Source organism: Berghia stephanieae, chromosome 1, assembly GCF_034508935.2.
Source record: "Berghia stephanieae isolate SIO BIC M18660-M18661 chromosome 1, UCSD_Bste_1.3, whole genome shotgun sequence".
NCBI classification, from domain to species: Eukaryota; Metazoa; Mollusca; class Gastropoda; order Nudibranchia; family Aeolidiidae; genus Berghia; species Berghia stephanieae.
The window spans coordinates 118,188,874-118,208,469 of NC_088360.1; the positions used below are offsets into that span (position 1 = coordinate 118,188,874).

General features: G+C 31.9%; 1 protein-coding gene across 1 annotated transcript in view; it reads right to left on the minus strand.

The window, feature by feature from the left end:
• Positions 1-1,758: 1,758 nt before the first annotated feature.
• LOC144962891 (pumilio homolog 3-like) overlaps positions 1,759-19,596 on the minus strand; it is a 19,996-nt gene continuing 2,158 nt past the window's right edge. The window contains exons 2-19 of the mRNA XM_078896261.1: positions 18,675-18,935; positions 17,273-17,468; positions 15,815-16,034; positions 14,531-14,639; positions 14,053-14,164; positions 13,686-13,761; positions 12,549-12,642; positions 11,552-11,618; positions 10,571-10,640; positions 9,949-10,053; positions 9,500-9,603; positions 7,922-7,997; positions 7,355-7,588; positions 6,259-6,401; positions 5,896-6,041; positions 5,292-5,444; positions 3,741-3,831; positions 1,759-2,695 (exon numbers count right to left, since the gene is read on the minus strand). Coding sequence (XP_078752387.1) covers positions 2,536-2,695; positions 3,741-3,831; positions 5,292-5,444; positions 5,896-6,041; positions 6,259-6,401; positions 7,355-7,588; positions 7,922-7,997; positions 9,500-9,603; positions 9,949-10,053; positions 10,571-10,640; positions 11,552-11,618; positions 12,549-12,642; positions 13,686-13,761; positions 14,053-14,164; positions 14,531-14,639; positions 15,815-16,034; positions 17,273-17,468; positions 18,675-18,912 — 2,394 coding nt within the window. The 5' untranslated portion in view covers positions 18,913-18,935 and the 3' untranslated portion in view covers positions 1,759-2,535. The remainder of the gene's footprint in view (positions 2,696-3,740; positions 3,832-5,291; positions 5,445-5,895; positions 6,042-6,258; positions 6,402-7,354; positions 7,589-7,921; positions 7,998-9,499; positions 9,604-9,948; positions 10,054-10,570; positions 10,641-11,551; positions 11,619-12,548; positions 12,643-13,685; positions 13,762-14,052; positions 14,165-14,530; positions 14,640-15,814; positions 16,035-17,272; positions 17,469-18,674; positions 18,936-19,596) is intronic.

Consider the following 19,596-nt stretch of genomic DNA (forward strand, 5'->3'; position numbering starts at 1 on the left):
ACTTGAAGGCAAACAGTAAAAAATGTGTAATATTAGTTACAGTACAGCCCACTTATAACAAGGAGTCCCGATTTTCTCCCTATATATAATCAGTAATAAAAAGCTCACCATAACGATATACATTTCAGTCAAAACCCTGGATAGCGACCTCAATATTTCAATAATCACCAATTTCAAATCAAAAGTCAAGGCAAAATTTCTGGTAGAATGAAAATACTTGCTTTCTGACAAATGAATATAGTAATTGTAGCTAATGAAAATGCTTGAGTGGCCCACCAATATCTAGTCCTAGTTGATGTGGGCTTTTTTTCATAGGTGAGGCAAAGCGAGACAAAAAAAACCTCTTTGCATTGCACAAACGTTCACAAGTTGGTCGACCACAGAGTAGTTTGAAACAGCTATTTGCCGAAGAATGCTGAAGTTAATGCAGCTGTGCTTGATTCAAATTCAACAAGCAGATTTCAGCGATCAACGTCGTGGCTTATCATTATAGGGGGGAAGAACCTAATGTCTACCATAAATGCAATCGAGTAAAACCCAAGTAAAATTCACTACTCATTTTGCCTTTTCCAATAGATAAACTGCAAACCATTGTACAGTGTAGAAGTAGGAGGGAAAGCTATAGGTAAACTAATATGCTCTATTAATGGTTCCAAGCCAGGCAATAGCTACACTGGACAGGCATCTGTAAGGCGCTCTGCTGTTACTGCCATTGGAGTGAAAACGTGAGTAATGAGCCCTTTCCTAGGATTAACATTGCTCACCATACTCAATGGGATTCAAATATACCACAAACAATACATTTGCAAGCTGAGTATCATAACACTAACCCACAAAGCTACAAACCCACCTTTTTTGACCCCTCACCCCCACTACAATTTAAAAAATACATTCCAGCACGGTTTCCTCCAAGTCATTCGAATGTCAAAAAATTTTGACTTATTATTCTTTGTTATCATTCCATTCCTTCAATAATGATAAAGCCAACAGAAGAGTCAAAATGCCGGCAGGCGATTATTACATTTACTAAAAAAAACAATTTCCGGCATATGCCAGCGAACTTTCACCCATGATTTAAGAGAATTAAAGGGAATATGTTTTTTTTAAAAAGAATAGAAGTAAAAGTAAGCCAAGTCTGGGGCCATCAGAATTTTGCACACACGCAGATGCCTAGGTATGCACTGATAGGCAAACAACCTTGGAATATTTTTAATATACCTACTCATAGACAAGATTTACAGGAAAATCACAGAAAACCACACATATTCGCATCCTATTGCCTCCCTGATGGCAAAGGACTCGAGCTGACAAATTAGTAAATAGGCACTTATGTAGTGTAAGATAAGATCTGAAAAAGTTTGTGTGAATGAAACTGCCAGACAAAGCAGAGAGAAAAGTGCAGCCTGCAGACTGATTTCTTGGGAAGCTTTTTTGTCTTTGTATTTTTTTCTCTGCTTTGTCCGGCACTGTTTTATACACACTTTTTCAGACCTTTATAAAGGAAACAAGCCAAGGCTATGGCAAAACCAGATTGTTCTGTTCCATGAAAAGAGAATAGAGGGACAAAAACCTAGATAGAAAAGATCCTATGAGTAGCCCCATCAACTATCCGCCAATCTTAGACAAGGACAAAATCCCATATGGACAGGGAAAAAATGTCCAAAAATCCCAAAAAAACCCTGCCAAACCATCAACACCCCGCTATATCACAAATCTAAAGCAAAAGTTGATTTGATAAAACAAAATAACAGCAAATGATAAAATTCACATTATAATATTTATTTAAAATAATTTGTACAATGAATTTGCCCATCACGTAAGTTATTCATTATTCATGGGGTTAAAATTTCCAAAACAACCGATTATCTCTTCTGTGATTCAAAATAAACTCACATCAACCCCTTTACTTAGGATTTTAGAGCAATGGATGATTTGAATTGCTCAAAAGAAGCACCATCATTTTCTTAAGTCTCAGTATGAAATTTCCATTATCTTGTATAAATTAAATAGAGGTTTTTTGCTTTGACATGTGGACTACGAGGTATAAACTTTCACTTTAAGCCAAATTACAATTACAAACTGCTTTTATTCTTACTGAAAACAATTTTCCCCCAAAAAATGTACAGTAAAAATAATTTAAAGCAGGCAGGAGCAAAAAAATGGCCAGACACGAATAGCAAAATGTTAAGATTGCATAATAAACAATATGTCCCTTTTTTTTTTGTTTTGTAAGTGTTACCCATCACTTTGCCTGGGCATGGCTTTCTGAAAGTTTAAGAAGCCCTGAGTCATGTGAGTTGAACATAATTCATTCAATATCTCTTACAATTAGTATCATTTTTGAAAAATCTTTCAGAAATACTTAAGTTTATAGTATCTTGTAAAAATTTATAGTATTACTGCTTCCATATTATATCAAAGTTTTAATAAAAAATCATTGATATTGTAATTAATGACCATTAACTCAATCATTTTTGTTGTTACAATAAATGAATCCTAATTAACAAAGGGAGACTGCATAACAACATAAAAATATCATACTCTAAATTCTTTATTTTTCTTTGTATCAGGGTTTTTCAGTTTATCGAGAAGAAGCTCTGCTCCTTTGAAGGTCATTTTGTTGAGGGAATTATGAACTGACTTCAATTCAGCAGCAACTTTTTCTGTGATTGATGGACAGCCAACTTCTAAGAGACTGAAAATGAGAAAAAAAATAGTCTAAGAGGCTAAAAATAAATAAACATTTGATATATTCATTAAATCAAAAAAAGACTGAAAATAAATAATGTATGACCCAGTATTACAATCTAAGTCAGTTAAGTTTTAGTTAGTTTTCATCTGGTTCTGAACCATGAAAAATTATACAAAAAAAGAAGGTCTACCTACAAAAGTATTGAATGCAGTAAATATCACTTTACAGAAGGGAAAAAAAAGTGTGGAAAAAGATTAAACTTTGTCCATACTTTTTCAATCCTTTGAAACTTCCAATTTTCTCCTTTTCTTTTAGATTCCATGCATGGATCACTTCCCTAAATCTTCCCTTCCATGATAAATATCTGATTTTGATCTCAGTATGTCTGAAGAACTTCATATCATTATACAGACATTAAGTTATCATTACACGACTTAGTGCAAATATTGCTGCTTCAGAAATAAATTACAATAGTTAAATTGAATGAAAGCTTCAATTTAATTAAAGAAGACAGATGATATGCGTGTTTTAGGTTTTCCCTTTGTCAACAAAACATGATGAATGAAACACTAAAGATGAATGATTGATGAGAGAATGGCATTGTTATTCAATTATACTTTGTTATTTATACAATTTAGACACAATGAACTCGATCCCAAGAACACATGACAAATCCCCTTTTCCTTTATATATATATATATATTATAATGATCAATTACTTATTTACATTACTTTACCACGTTTAAAGAAAGCCCAGTTTCAACAAAATCAAACCAACTGAACCCGCAACTTTACCAAACCCAAGATACCTAGTATCTGATGTTCTGATAGGTGTGTCCATCATTCAGTCCACACATGCATTTTAACATTCTGGTGTGACCAATTCATTTTTTCAACTAAATTTCTCAAAAATCAAACAGCAGGGCGGGAAGGAGAGATGAAGTGGTCAGTAAATTGATAGACCAATGAGACTAGAGCATTCTATACACACAGATTTCCTGAAAACCCTAAAACTTTTAAAGAACTAACTTCATAAAAATTGCCTTACCTCAACAACACAAAACAACCTCTGTTACTGGCAGCCCATATTTTAACGGTTGACTTTGGTAGAGCCGCCAGAAGAATTGATGAAAACAAAACTGGAAAAGATCATAAAGAAAACAACTCATTAATCTCTGGCAAAATTTACAAGCAAAGTTATTTTATCATTTAAATAAATCTTATTTCCTTCACAGATCGGAGAAAATTTTTTATTTCATTAAATTATACAATGGTTGTTAAATCAGATTGTGTGTATGTGGTCTTGTGGTATGACATTCGCTTTCCGATTGGAAGGTCTTTGGTTCGATCCTCGCTCAGTGCATAGTTGAGTCCTTGGAAAGGCTCTTTAGTCACATTTTGTCACTGTACTCAGGTGTAAAATGAGTACCTGGCCGTTAACAGCATTGTCTCTGTCAGAAAAAAATGTAATATCGTCTAACAGGTGCCGTGTCTCGTTCTACATGTTACGTGTTGCTGTTTGTCAGGGACCCTTTTAAAGCGCTTTGAGCATGTTTAGTGGATACTGTGCTACATAATACCCATTGTGTTTAATCTAGAGATATCTAACTGGCCACATATCATGCCAACTGAAAAAATATATATATGTCTTTCCACATGGCATCATAAGATGTCATCGCCTTTGAATTCCTAGAAAGAAGTCATTCCAACTAATCATGATTAAAAGATGTCTGATGACAACAGTATAGGAACTACTTGTGTTGTCCATGTCAGCAACTTGGAAAGTAATTAAACTGAAAAAAAGCATGAAAGGTGGGGGTGGGGGATGGGGGCTCAACTCACCCCAGCCTAATACTGACTATCTCACAAACTTCAGTAACTATTCATTATCATTAAGGACTTTTCCATTGAAATAATCTAGTCATTATAATTAGACATACTATTGTATTCAAGAAAAATGAACTTTATTAACAAACTATACTCTCTTTGTTTGATCAAAAGGAAGTTGAATAAAATCTAATTTTAGAAAGCATGTCACGTTGGGAATTTTATAGTGACACATTATGACTTTGGACGTGGATACTTAAACCATATCATTATTTACATTTTTTCTATCAATTCTACCACTTCATTTTTACTGAAAGTGAAATAATCTTTAAAGAGGACAACCATATTAAAACCCTTAAAACAAGTTTACTGTCAATCATCTTGTTTGACAGACATTATTCTAAACATTAAAAAAGAATTTGAGCGAATGTTAGAATACAGTATTATAGTGATTGTTGCTGTCGTATTGATAAAAAGAGGTCCACTTTTTGACATTTTAAACAAGTCATTAATTAATAGCTTACTTAGTCATTAATACCAGTTACAATACGGATTAAGGGATTACTTTATAAAATCATATCATACTGATTCACCTGTGAACATTTATATTTATCTGTTTAGAGCAGTGATAAAATATGAAAAAACAATTTTCTGTGACTGTACTAAAAGCTGACTACAACAATAAATTTGAAAACTTACAAACTAAAAATATCTAGTATTTGAAGAAAAAAAATGAAAAAGAAACAAAACAAAATAACAAATGAACACTTACTTCCCTCTCCTGCTTCCATCCTGACTCGATCATTGGCAATGATTTTCTTCAAAGCAATATGGCAAGCAGGATGCTCTACCACACTCAAGTCACCGTCTGCTTTTGGTTTGGCCACAAAGTCAGCAATGGCTATCATCGCAGGCCGAAGATCACCTTAAATAATTTAAAATAGTATATTTAACATAAATAAATAGAAAATAATAAGACATCACATCTCCATAATCCAAACTTCTTCCTTTCCTTTATTTGTTGGAAATACAGAGAATGAATATCCTTCAGTTCAGATCATGTTAGCACACACTTTTATCCATTTAAAAAGTAAAAATAAAGAAAAAATGTGGATCACAGAGGTTTCACGATTACAAGACTCAGGATTACTGAATAAACAAATAAATAATAAAAACTAACAAAATCTGCAATAAGAAAAGAAAGCATTAGTAATTTTAATTTATATCCAAATGTAACTTGGATAACAAAATTGGTTTCCATGAATATGATATGAGATGATATATACTGTGGCAAGCAAATGTCGACTATTGTTAAGAGAGATTAAAAGACTGGGAGAAGGCATATAATTTTTATTTTCCACGAAAAACACACTTACCGACTGCATTAGTCATGACTGTTTTGACAAACAAGGCCATATTACTGTCCATCATCATTTCTACAGCATTTTGTTCCAAATGTTTGAGAATATGAGGAGATATGTAGGTCCTTAATTCTTTGGCTCTAACAACGCTATCCTTCTTACTGAAAAAAAAGTAAGAAAAAAGTGTGATAATGACAGTGATGGTATTAGTGGTGGGGAGTGAAGGTGATGATAATGATGATTTTCATGAATTATAAAATTTTATCAAAAATTACTGGAAATTAGGGAAATCATGAATGACATCAAGTATCAGGAATTTTCCTATAAATCGAGTTAGTTGACAGTTCTGTCTGTGGCTAGTGAGAGTTACAAACTAACCTGTGCGCATTTCCATCTCCTTTACGTAAAACTTTCACAATATCAGGGTGGCAATGACTTGTATCCCTTGGAGCCAATAAATACTGCAACACTCTTCTGCCATGTTGATCATTCACCACCTCTTCTAATGATTTTACCATCTCCTGAAAATGTCATGTTTTGGAGAAAATTTCACACATCACTTCCTTGATGACAAGAGATTGCAAATATAACCAAACAGGTAAATTTATTGATTATGACCATTTAAAAAATCATTGGCCTCTGTTAAATTCATAAAAATGGATATCAATATTCCTCATAAAAAGAAATTTGTTTGTTTGTTTGTTTGTTGCTTTAGGTCTCTTCCAACACAATTGAGGTTATATGAGAGACCGCTGAAACAAAAAAAAACAAGCAATCTAACAAAAATAGTACAAATGTAAATCAAAATCATAACCTAAAGATATCATAAGCTAAATTATAAATAACCAAGAACAAACAGGCAGAAGATTTACAGAAGAAAAAAAATATCCCCTGTCAAAAATACAATCACAAACCAAAGAAGCAGGATAGGCTAGTAAAGAGAAGAAGAAACGACATCACTATCGGATCGTACACCCATGCGAACATCATAGGTATATGATTCAAGGGTGATGCTCCCATCCAACCACCCGCCATAAAAAGAAAGTAATTATAACTAAAACCTTTAGAACATAAAATGCCAATGAACATCTACAATACAATAACCTTACTTTAATGTAAAATTGTTGAAATATTTGATTTTGAAAAGAAAGAGACAGTTTATGTTAAAAGTGCAATTGCTGATTTAAATATCCGGTACCAATCATTTCTCACAAACTTGAACTTCATAAGAAAAAAGATATTAACATACTTAAAATAAATAAATAAATAATAATAATAATAATAATAATAATAATAATAATAATAATAATAATAATAATAATAATAAATCAAAATAAATAAATTAATTAATTTTTTTAAAAATAAATAATAATAATAATAATAATAAAGCAAGCAAGCAAGTATCTGATCAATTGCTTTATACATCAACAAAGATAATAATGTTTTGTTGTTTTTTTTAAAGTGAAAAACCTACATTCAAAATAACTTTTTGCACGATTACAGTGTCATCCACATTGTCAAATATTGAGAAGAAAAAGACATGTCCTTGCTCTTCTTTGCAAATTTTTAATATGTAAGTCTTCAAACTTTTGATGATTGCTTTACGATCTTTGATGGTCCCCGACCAGACACAATGCATGGCAGCTCGTGTTCCATCTCTTGTGTGAAGTAAGTGAGGAATATGATCTTTAAGACCTTCAATTAATTCCTGAATAGAAAATTTTAAAAATATATATATTGAGTACATACAAACAAGCAATAATACAATTTCAAAAGAATTTCATGTAATTATCTCGTGAAAAAAATCTAACATTAACTTATATTCAGCCTTTGTTTAATACCTTTGCACATTTGTTGTGATTGAATATATTATCTAATCACCTCAATACTTTAGTTAAAATAAACACCTAGTTACAGTATTGCAAATGAAAAAAGAATGTCAAAATCGTGCAATATATACATAAAATACTTTTTTAATTCATAAAAAGATTAGATATCCTATTACCTATATAAAACATTCTATAATATGTATTTATCTTACCCTTTTAGTTTTGTCATCAGCATATGTAAAGAAGTCACTAAGAAGTTTATGAACGATGGAATGAACCAGCAGTTCCCTGGTGGGGGGAAAAAGATACTGATTAACACAGAAAATAATATATTTAAAATCTAGTTTCAAACTTGCTAACAAGAATTCGAAATGCCAATTTTAAAAATCTTATGAAACCCTGAAAGCTTGGTTCATAGAGTCAATTAACTCTACCATCCATGCTCCATTCTCTTTACATTTCATCGCCTCCAACAGATCAATTTGGATCTGACAGAGTATGCTGAAAATTGCAACAGATACATTCCAAATGGGGAAAAAAAATGAATTTGTTGATATTATTATTATTAGCATTATTATCATTAAATGAAAAGCCCCCCCCCCCCCCCCCCCCGTTACTACATAGTCTGGTACACAGATTTGACTTTCCTCTCAAATGCCAATATAAATCGCACACCATTTGTATTCTGGGTAAAATCCTAGTATCTCTGTTGTTATTAGAAAAATATGAACACACCAAATGCCTTTTCTGTTGCAATATTTTGTCAACAAAAATGTTTGTTTTTAAGGGTTTTACTACGCTTGCCGCACATTTAGAAGAAAATGGGATAGATAAAAGTTATAGATTTAAAAATTGAAAGCACACAAGTAAAAGTAAGACAAGGAAGAATTGTTCAAATACGGAACAGTCGTAGATTCCAAGAGCACACTATCAGTGTACTTAGTTTGAGATCACCTAAAAGGCTCATCCAGACACAAGCACAGGTGCCGACTAAGAGGAATACACTCAAATGTTTACAAACCATTCTAAAATTTAAAATATGTAACTGTACATAACAGAGAGAAGATTTACAAAAATAAAAAAATCTCCCAAAAGCATAGCTACACATTTGACTGTTTTCCTCCCTGTCAAGGACTCCGGACTGAGCCAGGACAAAACCAAGTAATCTCATTCCAAGACAAAGACAGAAAGCAACTCAGAAAAAAACCCAGATATATAGTGGCATTATATAGAAGACACAGTAAGTGACCTCCCTGCCCACAATGGGAGGTCAGGAACCCCAAGCAGTTGTCAACCAAAATATTCATCAAAAAATTAAATACTACATTATCACCGCACATACATTTCATAGGATCTATAACAATTTCCTCTAAAATACATGTGGTCACATGATCCTAGCTTCAGTAGTATACAAGTTGTAAATAATAAAATAATGATGATAATAATAGTAATAATAACAACAACAATAATAATAATAATAATAATAATAATAATAATAATAATAATAATAATAATAATAATAATAATAATAATAATAATAGTAAGGATTGAGGGTGTTTTTGTAAGGAATAGTACACATTTCACGACTAACAGAAAGCCACTGCAGAGCGTGAAGCAGAGACATAGAAAATACAAATCTCTTTTCTTTACAATTGACAATGGAACATTATTCTGCAGTAACTAAGACTATTATGTTGAACTATGGTGCAAGGGACAGTTGAGTAATTGGTAGAATACAAACATTCATATCTATCATCTATGACGATTTTTATAACAATATGGATACTTACTTGTTAATGAGAGAGAGTAGAACATCTTTCATGTTTCTCAATATGACATCTTTCTTTTCGGGCATCTGGGTCATTATTTGATCTAATGTACGATGCCCCTGATCCTGTTGGATTGACAAGAACAAGATAAATAATCTGGTTTGGAACATGCTGCAAATAAACATAACAATAAGGTGGCAATCTAACCTTCAAAAAAGAAAACTAAAAGAGAAGATAAAAAATGGCTAAGTTAAAGAAATCAAGTCTAATACTACAACATTGAACAGTTTTTCTAATATTGCCTTGTAAATTGTGTAAATTATGTAAATAGGATTGAACGCTATATGTTGGCAATCCAATTAATGTAACCATTTCTATTATTGTCAGTAAGAGCATGCAGCTCAAATTCAGAATTTTGGGACAATGCTAATCCAGTATAGATTGAATTGGAGTTCATATATGCTATATACCTTGAAGAAAACAAATGATGGACCATAAAATTCCTCCAGCAGGGCCATTCTTTGAGAGGGTGATGCATATTCATTGAAGGCATATTCAATGATTTCTGATGCCTCCTATGGAATGATCAATCAAAAGCTTTTCAAGTGAGTAAAAATAAAATCTTCAACTAACACAACACCAAAACTGAATCACACGTTAACCTCATTCATGACAAAAAATATCAACTTTATAACAAGCGTTTATTTAATACTATGCTCGTATATCTAGTTTTAAACATTGCTTACTGTTGTGTAACAGATCATACCATAACTCTCTCTATTGCAAAAGTTGATAATGCATCTTGTGAAAACACTTTCAATTGCATCAAATGTTTTTTGAAGGGTAAACTAGTAGTTGTAATTTAGAAACAAAGGATTTACATAAGAGGGTATTCCTTTTGGAGCACCTGAACAAATTATTATACTACACCTGTGGAGTCTCTTCAAGATGAAATTTATATTACAAAGTTGTTTGTTTTTATCAAACCTGAGCTAGATAACGCAACATGAATTTATCCTAAGACATGAGTTTTCTCTTTCTTTTTCTTGGAATGGGATCAAGGTAATGGGACTATCTATAACAAAGCAATACCTTGTGTTTAATGAGCCGTTGAACATGACCACGGAAACAGTGAAAAACTTGAGCTTTCAATTCTTTTGATCTGGAAAATTAAATTAAATAAACACATTATCATAAAGAAGCTTTTAATTATAACAAAATCAACGGGAAAAAAAAATAATAATAATCAAATCTATATGTTAATCATCATTTCTCAAGCACAAAAATTAAAGTCAATAAAGAATATGATTTTCATTATTTAATCATTTTTTAGTCTTTTTTTTTCCATGTAACTTGTAACCTGTACCTTAGGGAGGGGTATGTAAGTGTGGCAAATTTAACATTTTTGTTGAAAGAAACAGATTTAGGGCAGTTAGTCATTGGAGTAAATAGATTCTAAACCAAAAAAATCTACTTCGAAAAATGCCTTAAGATTGTTGTTGACAGGGAACTTGTAGTATAATGTATGAATATGATAAATAGCCTATGTTCCAATCAACTAGCATTGTAATCCATTCATGAATTTTTCTCTTTAAAATATTTTAATATACTCAATACATTTTGAGATAAGCTGTGTAACATAATAATCCAAATTGTTGCTCTCTAAAAATGTTTATCAGAGACAGAAAAACTTTTATAAAAACTAAAAAAACTGGAGTACTTATAAATGCAAAATCCACAAAATATGCTCAAAATGCTTTACAAGCAGTCCCTGGCCAACAGCAACACTTAACACATTTGACTAGACATGATGCCCGAAAGGCAATATTACAATTTTTCGCCCACACAGACAACGCTGTTAATGGCCAGGTACTCATTTTATACCCGAGTATGGTGACAGACTGTATATTAGGAGTCTTTTGTGCCACTCAGAACAGGACTCCAACCTGTGACATACAAGTCCAAACCAAGTACCATACCACATAAACACAAAGCTGCATATAATTATTCTAAATTAAAATTGTCCTGTGGTGCCCAATTACTCAGCATGTTACTTATTAATATAAATCTTACCCATAATGAATAAGCTTCCGAACAATATATTTAGCATATTTAGACTTGAGGAGGTCTGCGACATCACCTGGTGAGTATCAAGTCAATAAATGAGCTCTTGTAAGTAAGAACTTTTGAAGGGACATTATCTATTCAATTAAAAAATGGAAAACTTGAAAATTTAGTCAAATCTATTATCAATAAACAATTTAAAGATTTTAAAGGAAGCTTTTTGGGTATCTTAAAATATATATAAAGCAGTGCTTATTTGGCAAATTGCATACAGTGGATGTTCACTGAAAGAATACATTTCAACACAACAGAAAGTGTTCTATGAAATACTCAATATTCGAAAGTCTTCTAGACTCATTAAAATTTATTGCTTGGATAATCAATAATAAGACAATGCAGGAAAAATGTGTTAAGATTAACAACACTATTATAGCAAAAAAAGCATATATCTGTCACATCCTTTTTTAACCTAATTAAGAGCTTGACTGACTTGATGAATAATACGTAAAAATCTACCAGAGAAAACAGAAAGAAAATAATTAAGCTGTCTGGCTACATCAACAAGGGGACACAGCTTAATGCCCATCTCCACTCCTTTTTCCCCCAACTGAGGCACAACTCTGGAATATGCTTCCTCTGAAAACTTACCCAATTCTACAAAACACATCAAGTACTGGTCACCTCAATCAGAGCTTTTTTGCACAGCTCATAAGCTTACAGCCTCTTTTATTTTAAACAATGCTGACTGATCTTCCCCCATACATGATTGAACAATATAACAAAGATAAAATATACTGGCGTTCTTCTTGTTGAACATTAAGGTAAACTCAGCAAACTATTTAAAAAGCACCAGATTTACTTTATTTCTTAAACTACATTTAAATAAAATGTGAAACCGTTATCAATTTTTAAAATTGGAAATCTCTACAAGTTTCATGTCTGTTCCTTATCCTGTAATTGGATGATTTGTAAAAAATGATACTAATCTCAATTTTGATAACTTTACCTTTAATCTCTTGAAATATTGCAACCCTCTGTTCTTCGGTTCCAAACTGCACTAAACACTGAACAACTCTTGAGGAATCATGAACAACAGACAGCTGAATAGAAAACAATATCATTTATAACAATAATAATAATAATAATAATAATAATAATAATAATGATAATAACAACATAACTGCAAAACAGATTGCTTAAAAGATATTTTACAGGACAAGGAAAATCAAAATAGATTTTGAAATTATGTCAGATACTTTAAAAAGTGTGCATGAAGATGTTTCGCACTATTGAAATTGCATTGAAATTCAATATTTTGTAATATTTTCGTTGACAAATACTTTGCATCAAATAACAGAAATGGCATATTCTTAATTTTGATGACAAAGTAAAGAACAATCAAAATACATTTTGATTGGATAGATACGGTGCTGACAGTATGTACAGCATGGTACTCCAGTATTGAGTACTTGACTATACTCTACATCAAAATGGGGACACAGTTTGTATTATAAAAATAAGAAAAACAACAATAATAATAATAATGATGATGATGATGATAATAATAATAATAATAATAATAATAATAGTAATAATAATTTAAAAAATTATTACTACAGATACATTTTTCTTCTCTATTCTGCACTGTGTATTGAAGAGACTTGTCAAATAAAAATAATTTGAACTTATATAAGATAGACAGTTGTGTGGATAATAAGGATTGTTAACCAATGATCAGGCAACTTGTCGTCTCTACTTAGAACAAATATTGTTAATCCCTAGTCACCCTCATGATTATTACCTCCTCAACACATGCTGCAACTAATTCATTTTTTTTTAAAGAGGGCAGTACGAGTTCATAGAGATTATTGAAGTGTGAATGGGGAAATGACATGGGATTTCTTCACCACTGGACTTTGGCCAATTTGTAGTTGTTAAACACTTTAGTCATAAATGGTAGGTGCCCAATGCTTGTAAGGTGAGTCCTACTGTTTAAAACAAAATTGTCATTTATTTATTTATTTTCTTAACCCGTTAATTTCACTTGTGTTCAATACTTAAAAGGCCTGGTATTGATGTAATTTATCACTCACAAACGAGTCAAGCGAGATATTGTGTTCTAATGCATGAAAGTTGAACATACCTCTTGAACCTTGCCAACAACCAGCTTCATCAAATCATCACAAATATTTTTGCGCTTTGCAGTATCAGTATCAGCCCTGGGAATGAAACATGACCAGAAAAAGAAAATTATACCTCAAAAAAGTGAGCATGTGATTTGAAAACATGAATAACAAACTAATGTAAATCAATTGTGACTAAAACCATGCAATAATACAAATTTAACAATCAATTCTCTGATTTTTAGTTCGTAAGTTGAACTTGAGTTCAATGATGTTCTATCTAGACATTTAAAATGCCCAATTATTTTTTATCTTATCTTTAATTATCAATGACCAAATAATAAAAGCTGTTTATTTTTTGGTTTTCATATTCTTTAATGTTCTCACCTTCTCAAAAGTTCCCAAGCTTTTTTTGCTGTCGATATAAGGTCAAAATTGTTTTTTACCATTTTCCTCTTAAGCTTCTTTTCTTTTCTCTTCTGACTTGGAGTTTTGGGAACTAACAGGGCAAGAGTAAATCAAAATGTTAAATAAGGGAAAAGATAGAGGGGTAGATTTCATATCCAAATGTAACAACAATAAGAACAAAACACTCAAGTAATCAAAACTATATTTTACAATTTCGAACATGTCACTGTAAAACTTCAGATGGGAGGAGAAGATCTAAAATCTGTTTTTCGTATGCAACACTTTCTCCATTATGCAAATGTCACTGAAATTCAAAAGAATGTCAAATAATTTATAGAACTTAGCTTTGATAAATAAAGAAAAATCCTTGCATCCCAATATAGATTTGATCCTGAATCTATCAAAGGGAATCCTATCAATTGTACTTAGATGAGATAAAAGAAAGCAGTATTTTTACCTGTAGTCTCATCTGGAAGGGCATCAAAATCTTTCTCATCTTCCTTTTTCTCTTTTTTCATTGGATTTTTCAGTGATTTCAAAGTCTTGGCCGCTTGTTTCAATTGTAACTGTATCCAAAAGGGAAAAAAGTCAAAAGCATAAGCAATGTAAATAGTTAAATAGACCAAATTACACTAGATAACAAAGAGAACACAAGTTGAAAGGTCAGAGAGAGAGAGAGAGAGAGAGAGAGAGAGAGAGAGAGAGAGAGAGAGAGAGAGAGAGAGAGAGAGAGAGAGAGAGGGGGGGAGGGGGAAGGAAGAGAGAGAGAAAGAGAGAAAGCGTGATTTTCTGGAGAATAATCTTTGCCTTTTAAGACTTAATCCCGAGTTAGAGAACAGCAATAGGACAGAGGATAGCAGAATCAGACATCACACGCATAAGGTAAGTAAAACAGAATGAGACCCATAAAACTATAGATTTTCAGTCAAAATTACCAAAAACATTCTTTGGTATCTGCCAAAGAAAAATCTAAAATAAAGTGAATATGAACTTGAACATTATACTGCTGAAAATTATACATTATGTGAAATTAAGTGTCAATATAAAGTCTCTTGCGTGCAGATAAAATATACATGAAAAAAAACATAGATCAACAACAAAATTAAATAAACTGACTGATCCCACTTTTAATCATGTGTATTTTAGAAATTCATCTTCATTACCTTTTTTTTTCTCAAGGTTTTTCTTGTTTATCACTCAAAGTGCAGACAATAATTTCGACTCACATATTGTGAAAAATTCAAGACAGGTTTTGATACTGAAATCCAGTTCAAATATGCCAAATAGTTATTATGGATTCTAATATTGAGCCATTATGCCATAAATTAATTGTTAACAGAGATAAATATTTTTTTAAACATTTAAGTGCTGCAGATTTTATCAAAACCTTTTTAAAATAAAAATAATAAATAAATAAATAAACGAAACTGACAAATAGATAACTGAAAAGAACGCCAGAGAGAAAGAAGAAAAAAAATGAAAGAAAGAAGGAATGAAGGAAGTAGACAAAAAATATAGAATGAAAGAGAGAAAACAAAAAAAAAAAAAACCTGAGGGAAAAAAAATAAAAATATCTAGAGTTGGCAACAGCGCAATATTATAATTAAATATGGAGAGAAATTCGGTAACACACAGCAGTCCAAACAAAAATAACAATCAGCATCCAACAAATTTTTAAAGTAAGCATCGACCTGATATCAATGAGAGAAAGAAAGAACTATCCCCATTCAATAATATTTACCTTTGCAGAGCTTTTCTTCTTTTCTAATTTTGGAGACTCGTCAGATTTTTTGTTTTCTTTTGATTTGGGAGATTTTTTCTCTGCGTGGACAACTTTGGACTTTTTAGGTGGAGTTGCTGACTCTTCCTCACTGAAACCTTCCTCCTCTGGACTTTCATCACCATCATCGATGTCACTATCATCCAAACTAATTTTGGACAATGCTTTACGAGTAAAAGACCTGTAATAGATAATGTAAATTTATCTATTTTAATTGTTTGAATAACTTGTGGCTATATAGCCGTAATTTTTTAATGTAATTTGTGCAAGATACAAATGTTGAATTTTTAGTTGAAAATTTAACTTTAGTATTCTAGCTATGATTTCATCAATGTCCTGCATAAAACCATGAAGAAAAATATGAAATCTAGGTAACTTTGGGTCCTTAAAACACTGTTTACTTCAGTCCTATCTTGTATCATTTAAAATCTAAAATTAAGCTTTGTCAAGAGCACCCATGATAAATGTGGTTTTCTTCTTGTCTTTGGCATCATTTGACTCAAAAGTTGGAAGCCCTCTCTAAATCTAGTACTATAATTTGTTGCTAAAAATAGAGCAGGTAGGATATACTGAATGAAATTAAAATAAGGTATGCTATTGAAAATGAAGCATTGTGAAGCACAATAAGTATGATAAGACCACTTAACCTTATTTCAAAAACATTTATTATGTCAGTATTCATTATTTGTGAAAGCATTTCTACTTCATATTCTATCAATGCCCTCCATAAGATATATAAGATCTGAGTAACGGTGGGTCCTGAAAACACTGTGTTCATTTCACTCATATCTTATTATTGTATCATTTCAAATCTAAATTTCAGTTTCATTTCACCCCATCTGTAAAATGAAATGCTTGCTGGAGGGCCTTGCAGATTAAAAAACATTATTTTGATTGTTAACTTAATTGAAATTCACAAAATTTTGAGCATTTTGAAACTCATTTAACCCATTCCAAAATATAGTTAAACGGGGTATTAAATATTAATGAAACATTTTTTTCTCAAAACCTCATTTTCTTTGGGTTTTGGAGTTTCTATGTTAAATATTTCTCAGTCTGTTGTCTGAAACTTTCTGAAAAGTTGCACAACACTCTCATGCATGGTGCAATGTGTTGCCATTGAGAGAATAAACAATGCTCATTCTATATTTTGCAATAAATCTATCTTTGTTTAAAATCAATATTTCAGCAATTTTGACATCCCCCCCGTTTCAGTAAATATATTGTGTGCCGATTTGAAAATAAAGTTTTTTAAAATGTAATACTTTTAAAAATCAAGTCATTTTAACAGCCATGGTCAGAAATCAATTCACATTTGGAACCACAAACTCATTATTATAAAGAATCTCAAATCTCAATTCCGGTGATCCAGCTCTAAAGACATCTAAATAAATGCACGACCATTATGTAGTTACAAACCTCTCAGCTCCATCTGGTTCCCCTCGTGCATTCTCCACTGCCATCTCCCATGTCTCATTGGCCAATGATTTATGATGCTTCCTCTTTGGAGCAAATGTAGTGGTAAGCGTGTCATTATCCAAAGGATTGATGGCACTGATCTGACTCAAAGTTGCAGGCGTTTCATCACAATCAACTTCCATCATGCTATCTCCCTCTATGAAATAAATGTTGGATTTATTAATTAAAAAAAAAAACAAAGCTTAGACCATAAATGTGAAATCAGCATAATAATTGTTAATATATATTTTTAGGAGGCTACACAGAAGTAGATACTCATATATAAAAATGTCATTGAGGCATAGTCATATTATATTTAAAATAACAAAGAATTGCATTATAGATTTATTTTGAAATTTTATTAGGGTAAAGCTATCTTGATGTATTTAACTCAAGTAAAACTCAGGTTCATTTAACAGGACGAGCTTAACTGGGTCAGTGGAGTGCCCGTCCAGTAATGAGGACGAATTGGCCTTGACAATGAGTGCACTGGTCCAGCTATGAGGACAAGGTCAATCCCGTTAATGAATGGAATTGCTAACCTTTCTATATTTGGAAATGTAGTAAAAATTTTATTGATTCTGATGGGTTAATGGTTTAGCTTTGTCCTTCAACTTGTTTAAAGTAAGTTAGTGATCTTTCAAGCCATAAATGAAGCCAACAAAGAGCTCCCGCCCCACCCCCCTGATTTTGCATGCTCTGCCCATCTGTTACATCTTTTCATCTCATATAAAGGACATAAAGAATGCCTGTTACCCATGTGTATGTGTTCGTAGGAAATTCCTTTATTGTATGTGCGTCTCTGTATGTGCATGTGTTAAACTACTGTGTGTATAGATAAAATTATAAGGTGTATAGCCTTGCTCAGTCTCATTCCATCACTCAACGATTCGAAGTAGAAAGATGACTGAAGTTCAAGACATTAGTGATCCTCAAGTTTTGAGACAATTTATGGAGAATGGAAATAATTTTATAACCAAGTTTGTTGCTGAAACATACTATTTACTTTTTTTTAAAAATATAATTTCCATAGATCTTCTGTTCCAGTAATCTGTCAAGGTACTGTTTTCAAAAATTGCAAAAATTACAAGTTTAGTAAATTCTTACTAAGTTTGCTCTTTCTCAATAAATATCTTATTTCGCTTTTAAAAAATGAGTAGGTTGTACTCATAAATTATCGCTATAAGCTCAAAATAAAGGATATTTTCTGGGATGGGTGCTAAGTATTGAAAAACTGCTCAGCGAGCTGCCATTGTTACACTGATCAGCTGTAGCAACTAGCCACTGTGAGTATAACTTTCGGGATGCGTTGCAGGATCACTTGGGTTAAGACATAAATTAATCAAATAATATCTTGTAGTACCTTGTGACATATCATCAAGTTGTGTGAAATTCCCCAAATTCCTATTGTTGTTACTGTATGTGTCATTGAAGGATCTCCTTTTCATTGCTTTTTTCTTGATGCGTGTCTGTGACCTTTCAAATGTGTCTGGTGTCATTGAGACATCAATATTTCTCTTCAAGTTGCCAGTTGGTGCTAAGGGTGCACCTTCTCTTGTTCTTTTGAGGGCGGGAGAATTTGCTTTCAATTTCTGTTTCATTTTGAAAATTATATATCTTCAAGCTGTAAAAAGGAAAAAATAGTAAATTCAATTAAACATCTTGAATTTTACCTTACGTCTAGAGATTGGAAACAAAACAAAAATTTACAATGTTTTATAGCTTTAGTGGCAGAAGATTCTGCACACTATGACCATGAGCCAATTAAATTTTTCGTAGTGTTTTTATGCACCTCCGTTGACGGTGTATCTTAACAGACCATTTTTATGCACCTCCATTGCGCATGCACATTCCTCGCGATTCATAAGCAATGCTGTTTCTGTATTTGGATATGGCAAAAGTTATATTGTGACACCTGTACATCTTTGTAACTTTTTAAAAATCTAAAAAATCGAAATTTAAAACCAGAAAATAGAAGTTGCATCGAAGGTAAAATAATGTACTAGAAAGACCTTATTAAATATTATGAACAGCAGGTGGCTCCATAGCGCAGTGACAAACTGTCAGACCTTGAAGGTACTGGTTCGATTCCCATTGTGGAAAATTTATTTTTAAATTTTATTTTATTGAGAAAAAAATCTTTTTTATTGTTATAGTTACTGGACATATTTTTAATATTTTAAATTAATCTATTATTATTATTATTATTAATTATATTTTTAACAAAACAACATCGGTACCATTCTATGTGTTATCGAAGTGCACTGTACATGTCGATTGTTATC